General features: G+C 42.2%; 1 protein-coding gene and 1 long non-coding RNA gene across 2 annotated transcripts in view; one reads left to right on the plus strand and one right to left on the minus strand.

Moving 5' to 3' along the window:
* Positions 1 to 18452, plus strand: part of MCPH1 (microcephalin 1) — a 236674-nt gene extending 218222 nt beyond the window's left edge. The window contains 1 exon segment of the mRNA NM_001318176.1: positions 18397 to 18452. Within this exon segment, the coding sequence (NP_001305105.1) occupies positions 18397 to 18452 (56 nt within the window).
* Positions 1 to 20517, minus strand: part of LOC106999658 (uncharacterized) — a 100565-nt gene that overhangs the window by 18418 nt on the left and 61630 nt on the right. The window lies entirely within an intron of this gene.

Consider the following 20517-nt stretch of genomic DNA (forward strand, 5'->3'; position numbering starts at 1 on the left):
GCAAATCATATACTTTTCTTTTTTTTTTTTTTTCTTTCTGAGATGGAGTCTCGCTCTGTCACCAGGCTGGAGTGTGCAGTGGCGAGATCTCAACTCACTGCAACCTCCACATCCTGGATTCAAGTGATCCTCCTGCCTCAGCCTTCCCAGTAGCGGCACCTGCCACCATGCCTAGGTAATTTTTTTATTTTTAGTAGAGGTGAGGTTTCCCCATGTTGGCCAGGCTGGTCTCAAACTCCCAACCTCAAGTGATCCTCCTGCCTCAGCCTCCCAAAGTGCTGGGATTACAGGCGTGAGCCACTGTGCCTGGCTGAAATCACCTATTTTCTGTGGAATGCATTTACTTCATGTATAAAACAGAGTGATAACCTCTACCTTGCTTACCCCACATGTTGGTTAAAGGAGAAAACACAGAGAGTGCAAATGCCCTGTGGCAGACATAGGCTCGTTAAGTATGGCAGACAGACAGTATCCACGAACGTGTCCTCATCCCTTCAACAAAGCACATTGTGTCTTTTGGAGACTTTTTTTCCTCCCATTGATTTCCATTATAACAAATGCTTCTCTGGACAATATTTCATTCTCAAAATATCGCAATATTGAAAAACTAGGAATATATCAAACCATTTTAAAGCATCAAATTGAAAGAAAAAGTTATTTTAAGTTAAATTATGAAAAGACAATACTCAAAAAAAATCAATTAAATTTATTCAAATTGGAATATCAACTGCTGTGTAAGATAGGGTCCCTGGGCATCTAAGAGTAATTTGAGCCAGGCATGGTGGCCCATGCCTGTTGTCCTAGCTACATGGGAGCTTGGCTTGAGCCCAGAAGTTCAAGGCTGCGGTGAGCTATGATCCCACCGCTGTACTCCAGCGTAGGCAACAGAGCAAGACCCCATCTCTAAAAAGGAAAAAAAAGAATCATTTTTCAGTACCTTCATATTGTTTCTGTATCTTACAGTCTTGTTTTGCAGACGTCGTAAAGTCACAGGGGGTGGAGAACCAGGCGTTTTTTTTTAGCTACTAGGAACCTCTCTGAGAAGTTTCTTTTCTTTTCCTTTCTTTATTATTAGTTTTTTTTGGCCAGAGGAGTGAAAGGAAGGTAGGCACTAAAACCACAGCCCTTCCCCTGGGACTGCAGCATCCTAGCGCCACCATCCTCCCACAAGCCTTTTGTTCCTGCATGGTCTGTATCTCAAGACCAACAACTCCGTATCTACGAACATAAAAACTGTTAGTGAATATTTTACTTGTAAGAATTTCTTTCGACCTCAGCTCTGAGGTGACCCTCAGCTCGCCCACCACCCCAGCTGCCCTACCTTGCTGGCATAGAACAGGGGGTGGAGGTGTGAAGTCACCAAACAGGGCTCAGCATACAGAATGTAAGCCGCGCCTCACTCACTCGCTCCCTGGAGAATTTCATCCGCGCCGCATTGCCTAATAACGGGGTTATCGGAAAGGTCATGATTACGTTCCCTATTCATTCCCTGGAGTCTTTTTTCCCTGAAACTGTATTGTACTTGGGCCAAGATTCTTGATGAATCATTCAACCAGAAGGAGAAATGGGGTTGTTGTTGGTTTTTTTTTTTTTTTTTCTTTTTGAGAGAGAGCACATTTGTGGGTGGTTGAATATGCAAAAAAATAAACAGGAAAACAAAAATGAAATTCCCGGCCCTAGGAAATAAAATGTTACCTTTACCTGATATTGGTAACATATTTGAAAGCATTTGCTAATGATTGCATTTTCCCCCCAACACTCCCATGACATATAATTCCCATTTTACAAGTCACGAAACGAAGACCCTGGGGTCTGAAGGAACTCGGCTGGGGTGAGGATGTTAGCCCTTGGGTGGAGCTCTGAGCCCCGGCACGGTCCTCAAGGGTCTGTGACATTTGTGCTGTGGTCAGCTCTGTGCACTCTTCCCTCCCTGCTGCTGTTATCACGAAAGGCTGGCTTGGCCTTTCTCATAGGCGTATTTCCACTCTCAGGCGCCCTTTTATTGTCTGGGCTCCATTCAAGTGATAAGACATACATTTATGCTATTGTGGGAACATAATGTAATATTCTCAACAGCATTGCCAAAAAAAAAAAAAAAAGGTTTAGCCTCCGCCTGATTTCCTTATAACTTATAAAGAAAATTTGGTTTGAACATGTCCCCATGTCGATGTTTTCAGGAAAAAGATCCGATAGCATGCAGGCCTTCTCATGCTAGCCTGGCTCATTCGTCGTTTCCCCTAACGACTGACCAGAAAAATGCACAATGCTCCCATGGGGCCACTCGGGAGGCCTCAGGCCTTCAGGCTTCCTGATTCAATAGATACATGAGGCTTGATCAGAGTCACCGCAGTCCACATTTCCATTGCCTCAATAAGGAACCAGTCGCAGAGAGGAAAGGCCGTCTGCAGAAGTTGTGGCAAGTGGCAGAGAGGAGAGTGAGGATGGGGACTGCCCCCTTCCATCCTCTGTCCTCCAAAGACGGCCTCATTTTATCCCCACCCAGATTTCCACACCCAGGAGCTCAGCAACCAATCAGAAAATGTTTGTAGATTTCGAAGACATAATTCAGACAATATGAAGAATTATTTTTCCTTTGAGTTGTTCTCAAAACAGATGAACTCTACCAGGATATAAATGAACGAGAACTAAAACTGGTGGAATTTGGTAATGTCAACATCTGATATGTTTAGGCTTTTAAATATGTATATATCAGCCAGGCACAGTGGCCCATGCCTGTAATCCCAGCACTTTAGGAGGCCAAGGCAGGTGGGTCGTTTGAGCACAGCAGTTCAAGTCCAGCCTGGGCAACGTGGTGAAATCTCGTCTATACAAAAAATTACAATAATTAGTGGGCATGGTGGTGCAAGCCTATAGTTCCAGCTACATGGGAGGCTAAGGTGGAGGATCACCTGAGCTCAGGGAGGTCAGTGCTACAGTGAGCTGTGATCACACCACTGCATTCCAGCCTGTGCAACAGAGTGAGACTCTGTCTCAAAAAAAAAAAAAAAAATATATATATATATATATATATACACACACACATAATATATATATATTTTAAAAATTAACTGCTAGCTCCTAAAACAGTATTTCACCATTAGCTTTGGAAAGGTTTGCTCAGAAAATGAATTTCTAAGCACTCCCTTTATTGCATTTATTGGCCAAACTAATGTTCCTAGATGGTTATCTTTGAAATTTCCTCAACTTTTGGGTCCCTGTCGTTAAACTTACGCCAACAGAACTCAACTCACTGGATGTGAATTGTATCAGAGATGTAAAGGTTTAAAAGCATAGGCCGGGCATGGTGGCTCATGCCCGTAATCCCAGCACTTTGGGAGGCCGAGGCAGGTTGATCACCTGAGGTCAGGAGTTCAGAGCAGGCTGGCCGACTTGGTGAAACCCCCGTCTCTACTAAAAATACAAAATTAGCCGGGCCTGGTGGTGTGTGCCTGTAGTCTCAGCTACTTGGGAGGCTGAGACAGGAGAATTGCTTGAACCTGCCAGGCAGAGGTTGCAGTGAGCCGAGATTACACCACTGCTCTCCAGCCAGGGCAATAAGAGCAAAACTCCGTCTTGGAAAAAAAAAAAAAAAGTTTAAAAGCATATTAAAAGCAGACAAAAAAAATAGTAAAAACCTAGAACACAGAAGTCAGCTGTCTATTCAATTCAGAATAAGAAATATTGTAGACAAGGCAACATTTTATATCCATTAGAAATGTGGTGGTTGGTTTGAGAACTGAAACCAGCCATGCATATGCTGCTCCAAGCATTTGGGTCGTGGCAGGAAACTTTGAAGACTATTTTGCTGTACAAATTCACAAAGCCCCCTGCAAACACTCCCATGCTTAGGGTAAATGCTCAAGTGTGTCACAGCTGCCTTGCAGCTCTGAGGATCAGAAAGGTTCATGGACATAAAAGAAACTTCAAAGCTCTACCTCCTAATGGGAAGCTCCCCTTGGTTTTAGGCTGTCTTTGCTTATTGACCGACTTAATTCATGCTTTGGGTTATGACTGTAGGAGAGATTTTCTTGTGTCTTTGGAGCATGCTGAACTTGTGTTCCTTTTTGTTGTTGCATATTAGACAGTCAGTGTTGAACCCAAAGTGACCGAAAGTGACCGAGCTCATGTTATGGGCTGAATTTGTCTCCCCAGAATTCATAGGTTGAAGCCTTCCCGGTCCTTAGAACATGATCGTAGCTGGAGCTAGGGCCCTTAAAGACGTAAATAAGATAACATGAGGTCATAAGGGCAAGGCCCTAATCCAGTATGACTGGTGTCCTTATATGAAGAGGAAGAGGCCAGGCGTGGTGGCTCACGCCTATAATCCCAGCACTTTGGGAGGCCAAGGCTAGCAGATCACTTGAGGTCAGGAGTGTGGGACCAGTGTGTTCAACATAGTGAAACCCTGTCTGTACTAAAAATACAAAATTAGTTGGGCATGGTTGTGGGCGCCTGCAATCCCAGCTACTCCGGAGGCTGAGACAGGAGAATCCCTTGAACACGAGAGGCAGAGGTTGCGGTGAGCCATGATCCCACCACTGCACTCCAGCCTGTGCAACAGAGCAAAACTCCATCTCAAAAAAAAGAAAGAGAGAAAGAAAGAAAGAAAGAAAGAAAGAAAGAAAGAAAGAAAGAAAGAAAGAAAGAAAGACAGACAGACAGACAGACAGACAGACAGAAAGAAAGAAAGAAAGAAAGAAAGAAAGAAAGAAAGAAAGAAAGAAAGAAAGAAAGAAAGGAAGGAGGGAGGGAGGGAAGGAAGGAGGGAGGGAAGGAAGGAGGGAGGGAAGGAAGGAGGGAGGGAAAGAAGGAGGGAAGGAGAGAAGGAGGGAAGGAAGGAAGGAGGGAAGGAGGGAGGGAGGGAGGGAAGGAAGGAAGGAAGGAAGGAAGGAAGGAAGGAAGGAAGGAAGGAAGGAAGGAAGGAAGGAAGGCAGGCAGGCAGGCAGGCAGGCAGGCAGGCAGACAGGCAGGAAGGCACCAAAGATACATTTGCACAAAGAAAAGTCCAAGTGAGGACACAGGGAGAAGGTGGCCATCTGCAACCCGAGGGGTCTCTCAGGAAGCCTCAGGAGAAACTAACCCCGTGACACCTTGGTCTTGGACTTCCTGCCCTCCGACCAGTGACAAAATAAATGTCTGCTGTTGAAGCCACCCACCCTGAGGCATTTTGTTATGGTAGCCTAACTGAGGGCCTCTGAGTTTCTAGGCCAGAGTCATGCAGTGAATTAACAAAAGACCCAGAATCCCAGCCCCAGCCCCTGATTTTCAGTTCAGAATCTTCCTTGGTAAGAGGCAGAAACTTATCCTGGGCCCAACAAGTGGAAAACGTTTTCACTTTCACAGCCACTGACTGTCGTGGTTCTCAGACTGTATACCACAGAACCTGGTGTTCCACAAACTTCCCCAGTTTGGAGCAAGAGAAAAAAGTAGTTGGATGAAATGATCTCATTTTATTTTTTAATCAATTTTTCTTAAATGTTGGTGCTTGAAAATAAATGGATGGCAGTAAAGTAATCCTGAAGGACATAGGAGGAAAGAAAGAAAAGAGACAATACTAAATGTGAGCAAAATGGCAGCAGGGCAAAAAAGAGGCTCAGCAATCGCAAAAAACTCAGGTCTTTGGTGGGGAAAAAACTTATAAATAGTAAAAATCCTGACAATGTTGAAAAAGAAAGGAAGAGAGAGGGTTCCATGAGAAATACTAAGAATGAAATTGGAGCTGTCACTGCAGCTATAGTAAGGATATTTAAAATCATAAGAGAGCATAATGAACAATTTAATACCAATAAATTTGAAAACAGGTAAGATGGATAATTTTTAGAAAAATGTTACCAAAATGGATTCAAGAAACAGAAAATCTAAACAAGCTCAAGCACTAAAAAAATTAAATAGGTAAAATATGTACATCAGCTGGGCGCAGTGGCTCATGCCTGTAATCTCAACACTTTGGGAGGCCAAAGTGGACAGATCACTTGAGGTCAGGAACTGGAGACCAGCCTGACCAACACAGTGAAACGCTGTCTCTACTAAAGATACAAAATTAGCCAGGCATGGTGGTGCATGCCTGTGATCCCAGCGACTTGGGAGGCTGAGGCAGGAGAATCGCTTGAACCCTGGAGGCAGAGATTGCAGTGAGCCAAGATTGTGCCATTGCACTCCAGCCTGGGCAACAAGAGCAAAACTCTGTCTCAAAAAAAAAAAAAAAAATCAATTATGTATCAACAAAAAAAGAAATTTTTAAAAAGTAACAATTTAAGAAAGTCAAATAGGCAATCAAAAGTATTTCTCTTACCAGCCACTAAAAAGGCACCTGCACACGGGAATGGTAGCAAAATGACAGATGAGGAAACGCTAAGCTCTCATCCACCACATGAACCACTAAAACCAGGCAGAAGCTGTCTGCAGTAACACTGCAGGTGCTCTGAACAACCACCAAATGCATACAGCAACCAGCAAACACAGCAAGTGCCTGATGGAGGAAAGCCATCTTCAAGTCCGCAGGCAAGTTTTGTGGCATGTGATGGCAACCCAGGTCCCAGTTCCCTTCCTCAAGCTGCAGGGAGCAGACCGGACATTATTTGTTCTAGTCTGGCTGGTTCATACCTGAAGGATTGATCCTCCTCTCTGTCTCACATAACATGCAAGGTGGGCAAGAAAAAGAGGTGGGCATGGCTCATGAAAGCCGCAGAGAGGCAATTAGGGTAAAAATAGATAAATTGGACTATATACACATTAAAGACTTCAGTGCATCAAAGGATGCAGTCAACAGAGTGAAAAGCAATCTATGGAATTGGAGAAAATATTTGCAAATAACGGGTTAATCTTCAGAATATATAAAGAACTCCTGCAAGTCAACAACAAAAAAACAAACAACCCGATTACAAAGTGAGCAAAGAACGTGAATAAACATTTCTTCAAAAAAGATGATATAAAAGATGATATAAATAGGTATATGAAAAGATGGTTAACATTACTAATCATTAGGAAAATTACTAATCATTGGGAAAATGCAAATCAAAACCACAATGAGATAGCACCTCAGCACTTCACACCCATTATGATTGCTACTATTAAAAATAAAACAAAACAAACAAAAACAAACAAAAACCACAGAAAATAACAAGTGTTGGTAAGGATGGGGAAAGTTGGAACCCTTGTGTCCTCGTGTAGTGTTGGGAATGTAAGATACTATAGCCACAACAGAAAACAGTGTGGCAGTTCATCAAAAAAATGAAAAATAGAATTACCATATGATCCAAGAATTCCCCTTCTGGGTATATATCAAAAACAAATTGAAAGCAGGATCTCAAAACAGTATTTGTACATCCACATTTATAGCAGCATTGTTCACAATAGCCAAAAGGCAGAAGCCCAAGTGTTCATCAGTGGATGCATAATAAACAAAATGTGGTCTATCCATACAGTGGAATATTATTCACCCTTAAAAAGGAAGGAGCTTCTGATACATGTAACACTGTGGATGAACTTTGAAAACATCATGTTGAGTGAAATAAGCCAGAAACAAAAGGACAAATATCATATGACTACACTTATAAGAACTTAGAATAGACAAAGTCACAGAGACAAAGTATAGTTGAGTTACCAAGGGTGGAGTAGGCAGGAAGGAAATTGATAATTATTGTTTAATGGCTACAGATTCAGTTTTGGATAATGAGAACATTCTAGAAATTGATAATAACAGTGATGATGGCTGCACAGCATTGCTAATGCACTTCATGCCACTGAAGCGGACACTTAAAAATAGCTAATATAGTAAATTTTATGTTATGTCTATCAAACTTTTAAAGGCACCCTTCACAGATAGTTTTAGTAGTAAATTTTACCAAACATTATAAAGTTTTGCAGGAAAAAAATAGGAATCTATTCACCTTTTACAAGGCTAGCATGATCTTGACCTAATACTGGTTTAAAAAACTGATTTGTAAACAAGTGCATAAAAATCTGAGGCTGGATGTGGTGGCTCACGCCTGTAATCCCAACACTTTGGGAGGCCGAGGCAGGTGGATCACGAGGTCAGGAGATCGAGACCATCCTGGCTAACACAGTGAAACCGCATCTCTACTAAAAATAGAAAAAAATTAGCTGGGCATGGTGGCATGTGCCTGTAGTCCCAGCTACTCGGGAGGCTGAGGCAGGAGAATTGCTTAAACCTGGAAGAAAGAGGTTGCAGTGAGCTGAGATCGCGCCATTGTACTCCAGCCTGGGCAACAGAGTGAGACTCGTCTAAGAAAAAAAAAAAACCTCCGAAATAAGGTATTTCATCAAGTCAAATTTGACAGTGTGTTTTTAAAACACACATGTACATAACCAAGTGTGGTTTAACCTACGAATGAAAGGATAAATGAATAGCATTAAGTCTTCTTTTTTCTAATCCATTAATTTTCTTAGTAGTGTCAAAAAGCAGTAGGGAAGATTCAACACCCAGTAATGATTAAAAAAAAAAAAAAAAAGAACAACAACAAAAAAAAACCTCTTCAGAAACCAGTAATAGATAACTTTCTTAACTATGGAGGTTATCTATAGAAAAACGTACAACAAATATTGAATGGTGAAAACTTTAGTTTAAGGCTTAAATCAGGTACAAGACACACATGAATGCTATTACTCTTACTCTTCAACAGTGTTCTATGATTCCTAGTCAAGGGAATAAAATAAGAAAAAGAAATTATAAGAATTATACAGGAAGGGACACATTTTGTTTTCATGTTTGCACATTTTGTTTGCAGTTGTTTACATAGAAACATACAGAGTAAATAGACTGTTACAGCTCATTCAGCAAAATTACTGTTTATACGATCCACTCACTGAAATCATTAGCATTTGTATACCCAATGATAAACAATTATAAAATGTAATAGAAAAAATAGTGAATAATAGTGGATTCAAGGCTAGTCACGTAATACAGGTTGAACATTCCTAATTTTAATCTGAAATGCTCCAATATCCTAAACTTTTTGAGTGCCAGCTTGTCAACACAAGTGGAAAATTCCACACCTGACCTCATGTGACAGGGCATAGTCAAAGCACAGGTGCACAACACGGTTGATTTAGTGTCCCCAAGGGAAAAAAAGACCCACCCAGCGCCCTTCAACTACAGTATAACTTTTCCATGCACACCCAAATTCCCCCACGCAAGCACGCCCACAACGTATAATAAAATGGCATGTGTGCAGGCTGGACGCACCCACCACAGATTCCCCATGATACCTCACGTGGGGCCAAGAACTCCATGCATTACTCACTGTGGTTTTTTTGCTTATTCTCTGCTGTGTCATGTAAAAATATTACTGAAAATGTCAAAAAGGCCTGCAGATCCCCCTATGTGTAACAGTGATCAGAAAAAGAGGAAGAATTTATGTTTATCAATAGCACAGGCAACTTGTTGGGGGAACTGAACAGCAGTGTAAGTGTGAAACATCTAACAGAAGAGTATGGTGTTGGGATGACCACCATATATGACCGGAAGACACAGAAGGATATACTTTTGAAGTTCTGTGCTGAATGTGATGAGCAGAAGTTAATGAAAAATAGAAAAACTCTGCATAAAGCTAAAAATGAAGACGTCAATCGTGTACTGAAAAACTAGATCTGAACACGTGCATCACACTGACCACATGCCACTCAGTGGTATGCTGATCATGAAACAAGCGAAGATCTATCCTGATGAACTGAAAATTGAAGGGAACTGTGAATATTCAACAGGCTGGTTGCAGATATTAAGAAATGACATGGAATTCAAGTTTTAAAGCATCTGCAGATCACAAGGCAGAGTCAAAACTCATTGACGAGTTTGCCAAGATTATCGCTGATGAAAATCTGATGCCAGAACAAGTCTATATTGCTGATGAGACATCACCATTTGGGTGCTACTGCCCCAGAAAGATGCCGACTACAGCTGATGGGACAGCCCCTATAGGAATTAAGGATGCCAAGGACAGAATGACTGTGCAGTGCTGTGCAAATGCAGCAGGCACGCAATAAGTGTAAACTTGCTCTCATGGGCAAAGCTTTTGTCCTTGCTGTTCTCAAGGAATAAATTTCTTATCAGTCCATTATTATGCTAACAAAAAGGCGTGGGTCACCAGGAGCATCTTTTCTGATCGGTGTTACAAACATTTCGTACAGGCCTCTTGTGCTCGCTGCAGAAAAGTTGGACCGGATGGTGACAGCAAGATTTTCTTATGCCTTGACTACTGTTCTGCTCATCCCCCAGCTGAAATTCTCATCAAAGATAATATTGATGCTGTGTACTTCTCCCCAAAATGTGACTTCTTTAGTTCAGCCATGTAACCAGGGTATCTTTAGATCAATGGAAAGTAATTATAAAATAAACACTTTCTTGAATTCATGCTCACAGCAGGGAACAGAGGTGTAGGTGTAGAAGATTTTCAGGAGTTGAGCATGAAGGAGCCATACATGCTGTTGCCAACGCTTGCAACACAGTGACTAAAGACACAGCTGTGCATGCCTGGCGTGACCTCTGGCCTATGACTGTGTTCAGTGATGATGATGAACAAGGTGGTGACTTAGAAGAATTCAGCTTGTCAAGTGAGAAGGAAAGGACGTCTGACCTCCTTACCTATGGAAAAAATAGACCTTCCGAGTTCATCAGTCAGCTGGAAGAAGTAGAGATTAATGTTGTTTTTAACACTGATAATGGGCTCCAATTGTTCATTTCACTGACTGATGAAGCTATAGCCAGAATGGTTCTGAATCAAGGTGTTCATGATGATACCAACCATGAAGATTATGTTAACACTGCAGAAAAAGCACCCGTGGACAGCGTGGAGCACATGTGTGATGGGTTAACTGAGGCCTAGAGCAGCGTGCATTCACAACAGAACAAGAAATCATGTCAGCTTATAAAATCAAAGAGAGACTCCTAAGACAAAAAAGAAAAAAAAAATTAGCCGGGCATGGTGACACGTGACTATAGTCCCAGCTGCGTGGGAGGCTGAGGTGAGAGCCTTGCCTGATCCCAGGAGTTAGAGGCTGCAGTGAGCCATGATCATGCCACCGCACACCAACATGGGAGACAGAGCGAGGCCCTGTCTCAAAAAAAACCCAAAACATTAAGTAAATATTTTGTGCATGAAACAAAGTTTGTGTATACTGAACCAACAGAAAGGAGCTGTCGGTGTTAAGACCGTTGTTAATGAGGCGGATACCATTAAAAATTCTAAGACCATTGCCAGTGGGGCAGATACCATTAAAAAGCCACCCAGTAGAATGCCTCCTTGTCCCCAGAGGACCCACTTCCTGGGCCTGTAACTGCTTCTCATGTTCCCTCTCACCTAAAATGTAAAATGCAGTGTCCCCTAACCTTCGAATCAAAGCGCAGCATGGTTGGGAGACCAGAGGCCTGCTGTTGTGTGTTGTTGCTGCTGCTGTTCAACAGCTGATTCTGGTCTCCGCTGATGCCACTGGCTGCTTAGCTCCCCTGAGCACACGAGTCTCCACTGTGTTAATGGCATGTCTTATTTTTTACTGTTAACTACTTATGTGTGAATAAGTGTAAGGAAATGATTGCTTGTTGGTAGCATATAAATTCAGAGTCAGGGCCAGGCATGGTGGCTCATGCCTGTAATCCCAGCACTTTGGGAGACCAAGGCGGGCAGATCGCTTGAGGCTAGGAGTTCAACACCAGCCTGGCCAACATGGCAAAACCCCGTCTCTACTAAAATTACAAAAATTAGCTGGGCGTGATGGCACACGCTTGTAGTTCCAGCTACTTGGGAGGCTGAGGCAGGAGAATCGCTTGAGCCCGGGAGGCAGAGGTTGCAGTGAGCCGAGATTTCACCACTGCACTCCAGCCCGGGCGACAGAGTGAGACTCTGTCTCAAAAAAAAAAAAAAAAAAAATCAGGAACAAGGGTGATACCACACAACCACTGATTGTCTACATGGGGTGACACCTCTGCTTTCTGATGGTTCCGTGTACACAGACTTTGTTTCATGCACAAAATTTATTTGTTTGTTTTTTGAAACAGAGTTTTGCTCTGTTGCCCAGGCTGGTTACAGTGCTGCGATCATAGCTCACTGCAGCCTTTAACTCCTGGCCTCCAGCGACCTTCCCACCTCAGCCTCCTGTGTAGCTGGGACTACAGTCATGCTGTCACACCTGACAATCACACCAGCCTCTGCGCAGAATTATTTAAAATATCGTATAAAATTACCTCTAGGCTATGTGTATAAGATGTAGATGAAACATAAATGAATTTTGGTTTTAGACTCTGGTCCTATCTTCAAGATCTGTCATTGTACTTTCCAAAAATGCCCCCCCCCCAAAAAAAATCTGGAATTCAAAACACTTCTGGTCTCGAGCATTTTGGATGAGGGACACGCCACCTGTAATATCCTTTCACACGTTTCCTGGATGGGAAACAGAAGTTGGTGTGCTGGGAGTCACACGTAAACGGTAGACCTTCTTGTCTGTGGCACATTCTTAGGATGTCCTAGAGAAGTATCAGCGATGTGAATGTCTCCAGTAAAACAGCAGAGCAGAAAAAATACGTTGAGAACTGCTGTATTATTAGACTGAGCTACAAAACAGCCACATGGTATCAGGTCATTCATTCATTTACCCGGTAGATATTTCCTACACACTTGTCATATGCCGAGCATATTCTAGGCACTGCAGGTACAGCAGTTGACAGCCTTTGCCCCTGTGGGACTTAACATTTAAGGGAGAAGACAGGCAACAAACAGTTTCTTTAAAAATCCTTATGGTGGTAAATGCAATGAAGAAAACCAGGTGAGTATGGAAAGTAGGAGTAAGGTAGGCCCCTTGCAGGTGAGTGGCATTTGAGGTGAGGCCCAGATGATGAAGAGAAGGATGGACTCTTGTAGGTCTATGGGACTGGTCCTTCCAGGAACAGTAAGGGCTAAGACGTCAAGAGAAGTGGTAAGTTTAGCGTGGCTGAAATGAAGGGAGAGAAGACAAAGCGATAGGAAATGAAGCTGGAGAAGCAGGCAGCTTCAGCTGGACCATTCCAGACCACTGACACCTTAACAGACAACAGCAAGAAGTTTGGGTTTTGTTCTGAGGTAAATGGAAGTCGCAGAAGGATTTTAAGTGGGAGGAATAGGCTCTGGTATATGTTTGTTTACTCTGTTTGTGTTTGTGTTTGTTTTAATGGATACAGAGTCTCCCAATGTTGCCCAGGCTGGTTTTGAACTCCTGGGCTCAAGGGATCCTCCCAACTTGGCCTCTCAAAGTGCTGACAAATGTTTTTTAATGGAAGCAGATAAAGCAATCTTGGACCTTTGCAGTGGTTTGGGTGATTACTGATGGGAGTTAGGACCAGGGACATATCGATGGAGTTGTTGTGCAGTTGTCAGATTTTAAATATACATTTCAAAGCCAGTTGCACTTGTTGATAGCTTGGATGTGGCATATTAGAGAAAGAAGAATCAAAGGTGGCACCTAGTCTTGAGTTCTGAGCTTCCAGAGCGAGGCATCTAGAAGTCAGGACCCGGGAGAATCACGGAAGGAGTGGTGGTATTCAGTCTGCAGAAGCAGTGCCTCCAGGACGGCTGTGTGAAAGAGGAGATGCGATATGAGCAGATGAAAATGACACAGCAGGCAGCTCTGGGCTCATTGTGAGAAACGACTCTAGGAACATGTGTGACCTGCTGGGCTCTACTGCCAAGGGCTGCCTTAAGCCATGAAGCTGCAGAGGCTGGGTGACCACCGTCCCACAGTGAGGGAGCTGGGCGATTCCTTACCAGAGTAGAGGTCTGGCTAGATCTCCCAGCCCTAACATGCTTACTTATTTTGATAAGCAAAGCTAAAGCTCACATGGGTCCCATGCGCTCTTGGACTTCTGCACACCGTACCATTAACCACACTTGGATGCTGGCAATCGCAGTTTTAGTTAAATAAAGTGACTTGCCCACCGTACTATAAAAAATTAATTTTGGTAGCATGTTGATTCTGTATCCTACCCATAAGACCACACAGAGGCGTGGCTAGTAAACTTTAGCTTGTGCGTAAATGCCTGCCAAGAACTGCTAAATACTGTTGCTTTAAAAAAAAAAAGAAAAAGAAAAAAACTTTTTTTTTTTTTTTTTTTTTAATTTAAATTTCACAGAGCTGCTCAAGGGCAGTTCAACTTCCTACTCATCCCTGTCTCCACCGGCCAGGACTGGCATTACTCTAACATCTGTCCTATGGCCACATTTTATGGGATGTTTGAGGATTATTCCTATGAAGTGACATTGGAATTTGGGGATATGGCTATCTTCAGATGCCAAATAAACTTGGATAGAAATCATTTTTCCTGTGTGTGTTTAGTTAGGAACGTGGGGCTGTGAGGGGCTCCCTGGACATGACCCTGGAGCTGTCGGCCCTTGTTCAGTGGTCAGATGCACTTCAGACCTCCCAGACTGCTGACCACACACTCAGTCACAGCCCCGTGTGCACCTCAAGGCCACTGCTCAGAAGTCCAGTGTAATTTCTCAGGCAGCACGTCCTAGAGCAGGCCATGAGAGGTGTAAGGTATAGACTTTGTTGTGAGGTTACATGTAGGCTTCTCTTCTATCTTGTCTCTGTTTAAAGATCAATACTTCAGGCAGTCTTTATCCCCACCACGATAAACATGTGGATGGAAGGATACATGTGTGGATGGGTGGATGGGTGGGTGGATGGATGGATGGGTAGATGGGTAGATGGGTGGATGGAGTGATGTTTGATTTCATAGTCAAAGAACTCAAACAGAAGAGAAGTACACAGGGTCCCCCAGTCTTACAACCCTTCCTTAAAGTAACTACAATAAAGATGGAAGTGTATCTTCTAGATTTCTTTTAAAAACGTATTTATGAATGTAAACATATTATGGTCAGGTCCAGTGACTCACACCTATAATCCTAAAACTTTGGGAGGCCAAGGTGAGTGGATTGCTTGATGCCAGAAGTTTGAGACCAGCCTTGGCAACACAGAAAGATCCTGTCCCTACAAAAAAAATTTTTTTTAAGTAGCCTGGTGTCGTGGCACATGCCTGTAGTCCTAGCTACTCAGGAGGCCAAGGTGGGAGGATCACTTGAGGCCAGGAATTCCAGGCTGCAGGAAGCCATGATCATACCACTACACTCAAGTCTGGGCAATGGATCAAGATCCTGTCTGTTTAAAAAAAACAAAAAGCATATTTACATAGAAATAAATGTATATAAATGTAGATATTGTTTAGGGATTTGTTTTTATATAAATTGGAGAGTCACATGTTTTTTCATGAGTTTTTATTTAACCCTATGTCTGGAAGATCCTTCCAGCTTAACACATATACAGCTACTTCATTCTTTTTAATCATTGGGAGGTATGGTAATTAATTTATGTTAATAAATTAATGTCTTTCTGTTATTTTTATTCTGCTATTGTATTTATTTATTTATTTAAATATTTATTTATTTATTTTAGAAACAGGATGTCACTGTGTTGCCCAGACTGGCCTCAAACTCCTGGGCTCAAGCAGTCCTCCCACCTCAGCCTCCCAAGTAGGTGGGACTACAGGCATGAACCCTGCCACACGGCTGACTTCTGCTATTTTAAACTCGTGTGTGTGTGTGTGTGTGTGTGTGTGTGTGTGTGTTTTCTAATTGAACAATCTGAATTCAATTTTAAGAGATTTTCTTGAGCTACAGTTATTCTAGCCCAAGCCTGGGCACATGAAGATTTCTGTAAAATAGATTCAAAGCAGTGGAATTACTGTACCCTAGGATATGTGTACTTACATTCTGATACACAAGGCTGTACCAATTTACACTATCACTAACAGTATATAAAGTCCTATTTCCTATGTCCTATAAATTCCTATGTCCAATACTGGACATAACCCATAGTTTCAATGTTGGGTGATCTGATTAGTTAAAAAAAAATAGATCTCATTAATTTGTAATTCCCTGGCTACTAAATTCCTAATGACTCTGAGTATCTTAGGAGATTTATCATTCATGAATTGCCTGTCCTGATCCCTTGCCTCTTTTGAAATTAGGTTATTTATCTTTTTCACCCTGTTTAACAGCCATGCTTATGTAATACGGACATTAAACTTTTGCTGTAAATGTTACAAAATTCTGTCTCTTTAACTGTGCTGATGGTGACTTAAGTATTACCAAGTTTTTAATTTTTAACTATTATTTTTTATAAAATTAAACACCTCTTTTCCTCCATGGCACATACACTTAGTGGTTTTGCTTAGAAAGGTCTTCCTCACCCTCTGAGCTTTAGAAATAATCTCATGTTATTCTATTTATAGTTTTAAAAAATATTTAGACCTTTAATGCATCTGCATTTCACTTATTATATAATGTGAGGGGACCATGTCGTTTGTAATAACTCATTTATTGACATTGACTTATAATGCCCCTGTGAGTCCTCTCTTACATTCCCACATGGTGTGGGCGTGTTTCTGGTTATTCTCGTCCATTGATCTGTTTGTCTATTCCGTGCTAACTTCTATTTTACTGCTGTAATTATACAGACTGTTTTGATATCTGGTATGTCAAATTTTTTCTCATTTCTTTTTTAAAATCATTTTCCTATGCATTTTTTTTTCTTTCCCATAAACTTTAGAATAAACGTGTCCTTTTCTTTTTTAAAAGTTTGAAATTTGGGGATTATACTGAATTTTTAGATGAATTTGCAAAGAGCATCATTTTTTCTGCATTTTTTTTTCTGGTTTTTCAAAACTGACACCTAGTCAGAAAACTAAGTGTAAAAATTGAATCCAGAGAATTTTCACAGCCTGGAAGAACATACAGATGTGGCTGAATGACTTATAACCTGAGTATCGGGAAAGGCTTCCACCTACCTATGACTCAAAAGCCAGATGCAATAGAAAAAGTGTTGATATAATTTGAATACATAAGAAATTGAAACTTATACACGGCAAAAGTTTGCATAAGAAAAGTCAAGCCAGGTGTGGTGTGTTATGCCTGTAATCCCAGCACTTTGGAGGACTGAGGCAGGAGGATTGCTTGAGCCCAGGAGTTTGAGACCAGCCTGGGTAACAAAGTGAGACATTAGCTCTACAAAAAATCCAAAAATTAACTGGGTGTGGTGGTGCACACCTGTAGTCCTGGCTACCTGGGAAGCTGAGGCTGGAGGATCACCTGAGTTCAGGAGACTAAGGCTGCAGGGAGCCACGTTTGCACCAATGCACTCTAACCTGGGTGACAGAGCAAGATCCTATCTCAAAAAGAGAAAAAAATGTGAATCATGATAATACCTGCTTCACTGTTGTGGAGAGTAGTATGCCTAGTACTAATAATAATTGTTATACACAATGTTATTAACTGTATCATTTCTTATATATATAAGCTATCACAAATGTTAGTGTTCCTCCCTTCTGAAATTCACCTGAGAGTCCCTCACTGGCCCAGGCCTCCTGGGTAGAGGCACATTTATATTGAGAAGACAACAGTTACATTCTGGGACACTATCTTGAGCTGTAACTAAGATAAGTCATTTTTTTTCTTCCATTTAAGAAATATTTATAGAATAAACCCATTTTTTCTTTTTTGTACCATACCACCAGTATAGCTTTCCACCTTCTATCACTCTTCTGTGTGACTTCTTAAGTTCCTTCAAATATAACTCTGTAATTGTAATTCTATAATCACACAATCATTGTGATTCTTTAATTGCAGTTGATTGATTTAATCTACCTTATCATCCAATCATGCTGACAGTGGACTTCATTCCTTTTTTTTCTAACAGTAGGAGTAGAACGCAGTGCAGGACACTGGCCAGGACGGAGGAAAGAGGGAGGGGTCGTTTCCGCCAGCTGCCAGGATCACTTGTGCTGATCCTTCAGCTGCACCTGCAGCGCTATCCTGGACCAGGTGCAACTTGTAATTTTCGTAAAATAGTCGAGTTTCAAACTGATGGGACTGTAGAGCTCCTTTAATTTGAGCCATGAAGAACTGAGTTTTAGGAAGTATGCTTATTCACTTGGTATTCCATAAAAAATACCTATGCTGGGTAGATAGGATGGCACGGCCCACCTCTCACTGTTGGTGTCACAGTTTAAACTCATTTATGTATTTCTTTATCCTCTGCCTTATGCCGAGAGTATTGGAAGTGGTGAGCTAAGATTAGAGAACTCCTGTGTCACAGACTGGCAGGCTTCCCACCCTGCCCACCGAGTGTTCGGCCACGATGGAAGCGTCATCTGTGTCCTGCATCTAATGGGACTGGCCAGTGTGACTGAGACCTGAATGTTTCGTTGTATTGAATTTTGTTTCATGTTAATTTAAAAAGTTATGTGTGCTCTGTGGATGGGGGGCCTATGGACAACACAGCTCTTGACCATTTGTTTTTAAATATAGTTTCATGTAGCTATTATGAATGCTAAACTGCTTTTCCCTCTCTCTCTAGATTCCATCAGCCAGCACAAGGTCTGTGCCTCTGAAAACTACCTATTGCCACAATGACAGTGACCTCACTGGCCTGTGGTGACTGCACAGCTGGCAAAACCGTCTTTGGATGTTCAAGTGAGAAACAATTGTGAAGAGAAGGAACTGGCGTATACAAGATGACTTTTGATATCATGTTTGCCACGCGTTGTGGTGCTTAAGAACTCTCAGGTGACTTTCTGATGACTGAATTTGTGTTTCAGAGAAGCTTCGGGCCTTTTTTTTTTTTTTTTTTTTTTTTTTTGAGATGGATTCTTGCTCTGATTCCCAGGCTGGAGTTCAATGGCACAATCTCGGCTTACTGCAACCTCCACCTCGCGGGTTCAAGCGATTCTCCTGCCTCAGCCTCCCAAGTAGCTGGGACTACAGGCATGGGCCACCATGCCCTGCTAATTTTTGTATTTTTAGTAGAGACGGGGTTTCACCATGTTGGCGAGGCTGGTCTCAAATGCCTGACCTCAGGTAATCTGTCAGACCTCTTCTATAGAATTCCAGTCTTTGTATCTTAGTAATGATCATAATTGAAAGGTCACAGAACCTTTGTCATTAGAACACGGTACTGCCAAATAAAGAATGGAAATTCATTGACATTATTTTATTACTGAGAACAACTAGAGAGCTCTGAAAGTTTCTTGGCTTAGAGTCAAAGATCTTTATTAATACATTACCTGTTAGGTAGGAAAGACATTTGACAGTAAGGTGACTTTAGCGGAGATTCCTCTCTTAAAGTAATGAAAGGAGATAGGTATGGGGGGTGTTATACAGGATGATTGGTGCCATCTGACTGTCTTACTTCTGAAAGCCTGCTTTATGGTGAACAAAGCATCACCAACAAGGGATCACAACGTCCATTGGCCACATCTTGCCTGCTGTCCTCGAGAGGAAATTGGCAGCTGGGGCTGATTCATAGAAACACCGATTTGTGGCTGAGCACGGCGGCTCACACCTGTAATCCCCGCCCTTTAGGAGGCCGAGGTGGACAGATAATTGAGGTCAGGAGTTCGAGACCAGCCTGGCCAACGTGGCAAAACCCTATCTCTACTAAAAATACAAAAATCAGCTGGGTGTGGTGGCGCACACCTGTGGTCCCAGCTCCTCAGGAGGCCGAGGCAGGAGAATCGCTTGAACCCAGAAGGCGGAGGTTGTGGTAAGCTGAGGTTGCAGTGAATCAAGATTGCTCCACTGCACTCCAGCCTGGACGACAGAGCAACTCTCCATCTCAAATAAATAAATGAATAAGAAACACCGATGTGTCTGTCACCTTCTAAACAAATGAAATGCTAGGAAGTCCTAGCCAGAGTGATCAGGCAAGAATAAGCCATAAAAGGCATCCAAATAGGAAAAGAAGTCAAACTGTCTCTCTTCACTGCCAATATGATTCTATACCTAGAAAACCCTAAAGACTGCCAAAAGGCTCCTGGAACCAATAAACGACTTCAGTAAAGTTTCAGGATAGAAAATCCATGTACAAAAACCAGCATTTCCATACACAATAACATTCAAGCTGAGCACCAAATCAAGAACGCAATCCCATTTCCAATAGCCATGGAATGAAATACCTAGGAGCACATGTAACCAAGGACACAAAGGATCTCTACAAGGAGAACCATAAACGAGATGCTGAGTCCCAGCGAGGTCGGAGGTGCCACTGAGCCCTCATTGTGGTGCTGGTCCCACTCCAGGTTATCTATCTGTTGCTCATCTCAGCTGTTGTCCCTACCTCCAATTTCAAGTCCCTCAACAGATACAACAGATCAACTTCTAGAATGAACCTTTGAGAAGGGACGTAGCAGTGCGTTCTACGGAAATTGGCATTCTATAGAAAACCATAGAAACTGGAAATCATGAAGGGTTTTCTCTTGGTTTTAAAATATTGTATACACCCAAATCATCCCCTCATGATACTCATCCTCTAACAGCAATTGAACTTCAATACAATGCGTCATTCCTGAGTCCACTCGCTTCACATTACATTTCTCTATAACCACAAGCATCCTGGCTTGGGAGCGCTCCCACAGCACCAGAAATCCCTGAGGAGGCTGACAAACATTCTGCTGACTCATGCTGGGGACAAGCCACAGAC

Source organism: Macaca mulatta, chromosome 8 (assembly GCF_049350105.2).
Source record: "Macaca mulatta isolate MMU2019108-1 chromosome 8, T2T-MMU8v2.0, whole genome shotgun sequence".
NCBI lineage: Eukaryota > Metazoa > Chordata > Mammalia > Primates > Cercopithecidae > Macaca > Macaca mulatta.